The 2,045-nt window shown below is 56.1% G+C and overlaps 1 protein-coding gene across 1 annotated transcript; it reads left to right on the forward strand.

Annotated features, from left to right (window-relative positions):
- Positions 1 to 322: 322 nt before the first annotated feature.
- Positions 323 to 1,383, forward strand: ETH_00025075 (uncharacterized protein; the record flags this gene model as incomplete). Its single annotated transcript, XM_013379214.1, has 3 exons — positions 323 to 461; positions 756 to 894; positions 1,299 to 1,383. Coding segments are annotated over 3 exons (363 nt in total), but the record flags the coding sequence as incomplete, so codon positions are not given.
- Between the last annotated feature and the right edge of the window lie 662 nt (positions 1,384 to 2,045).

Here is a 2,045-nt window from a genome sequence, read left to right on the forward strand (position 1 = left end):
ATCCCCCTCTTCATAATGCTGCTGCTGCTCTTCAGCACCACCTGCCAGCAACGTGTTATCCACCCCTGCGGGCCGCAGCCGCTGCAGCAGCTCCGCCGCGCTCCGCCTGCAGCAGCAGTAGCAGCAGCAGCAGCGAGCGAAGTAGCGAGGACTCGTCTGCTGCACTTGCTGCACCTTTTGACTTGCTGCTGCTGCTGCTGTTGCTGCCTCCCACCGTCTGCTGCTGCGGCTGTCCATCTTTTGCTGCTGCTGCTGCTGCGCCTCATCTGCCGCTCCTGCTACTGCTTCCCACCCGCTGCTGCTGCTGCTGCTGCTGCTGCAGGCAGAGCAAAGCGGCGCTGCTGCAGCGGCTGCGACCCGCAGGCGTGGATTACACTTTGCTGCCAGCTTGTGCTGAAGAGCTGCAGCAGCATTTTGAAAAGGTCCAGGCCCTTTTTCTGGAACTGCACTCCGCCAACATCGTAAACCCTAAACCCTAAACCCTAAACCCTAACCCCCGAACCCGGGCTGCTGTCGAGCGGCGACGCGAATCACAGGCCTTCACGCAAACCCTAAACCCTCGCCCAAACGCTAAACCCTTATTCAAACCCTAAGCCCTCGCCCATTTCCTAAACCCTCGCCCAAATCCTAAACCGTCGCCGAAATACTAAACCCTCGTCCAAACCCTAAACACCTGCAACCACAGGAAGCCCGTTGCCCATCCGTGCCCGCTAGGGTTTAGGGTTTAGGGTCTAGGGTTTAGGGTTTGCGCGCAGCGCAGCATCACTGAGACGATGCAGCGAGCAGCAGAAAACGCCGTCGGTTTGCTGCGGCAAAATCTGCAGCAGCAGCAAATGGAGTTGCTGAAGCCGCTGCACGAATTCAAGGGTTTGCTGCTGGACTGGCAGCAAGCTGGTAAACCCTAAACCCTAAACCCTAGAGCGGCTTGCGGGGTACTGCAGGCAGCCCCTGGAAGACCCTAAACCCTCGCTGCCCTCGCTGTAAACCCTAATTCGACGCAGCAGACCCAGAACTGCAGCACAAGCCCAAACCCTAAACCCTAACCCTCAGCTGCCAACGTACAGCAGCCGAAACCTAAACCCTAACCTTTATTTGCAAACCCTCAATGTCTCCACACAGAATCCCTTTCGAAGGATCCCTTCAATGCCAAACCCTAAACCCTAAACCCTAATTTCACCCTTTAGGCCTCGCACATCCGGGTCACCCCCGCAGAGCCCTCGAGGGTTTAGGGTTTCGGGTGCCGCGCCCAGGGCCTAGGGTTTAGGGTTTAGGGTTTAGGGTTTAGGGTTTGCGCGCAGCGTGGACGCTGTTTGAAAGCGAAGTGGCTGCGCTGCGAGAGGCTGTAGACCTCCACGCAGAACTTTCTGCAGAAGTGGCGAAGAGGTTAAGTGAAGTCGAGGGTTTAGGGTTGAAAATGTGGAGCAGCAAGTGCAAGGAAACTGCGCAGGTTAGGGTTTAGGGTTTAGGGTTTAGGGTTTAGGGTTTAGGGTTTAGGGTTTAGGGCTGGGGATGTAGGGCTTGGGGCGTGGGAAGGCGTAGGACGGGTGGGGCTAGAGGTTAAGTGAAGTCGAGGGTTTAGGGTTGAAAATGTGGAGCAGCAAGTGCAAGGAAACTGCGCAGGTTAGGGTTTAGGGTTTAGGGTTTAGGGTTTAGGGTTTAGGGTTTAGGGTTTAGGGCTGGGGATGTAGGGCTTGGGGCGTGGGAAGGCGTAGGACGGGTGGGGCTAGAGGTTAAGTGAAGTCGAGGGTTTAGGGTTGAAAATGTGGAGCAGCAAGTGCAAGGAAACTGCGCAGGTTAGGGTTTAGGGTTTAGGGTTTAGGGTTTAGGGTTTAGGGTTTAGGGTTTAGGGCTGGGGATGTAGGGCTTGGGGCGTGGGAAGGCGTAGGACGGGTGGGGCTAGAGGTTAAGTGAAGTCGAGGGTTTAGGGTTGAAAATGTGGAGCAGCAAGTGCAAGGAAACTGCGCAGGTTAGGGTTTAGGGTTTAGGGTTTAGGGTTTAGGGTTTAGGGTTTAGGGTTTAGGGCTGGGGATGTAGGGCTTGGGGCG

This window comes from Eimeria tenella, genomic scaffold (assembly GCF_000499545.2).
Source record: "Eimeria tenella Houghton genomic scaffold, Eth_scaff1590, whole genome shotgun sequence".
Lineage (NCBI taxonomy): Eukaryota > Apicomplexa > Conoidasida > Eucoccidiorida > Eimeriidae > Eimeria > Eimeria tenella.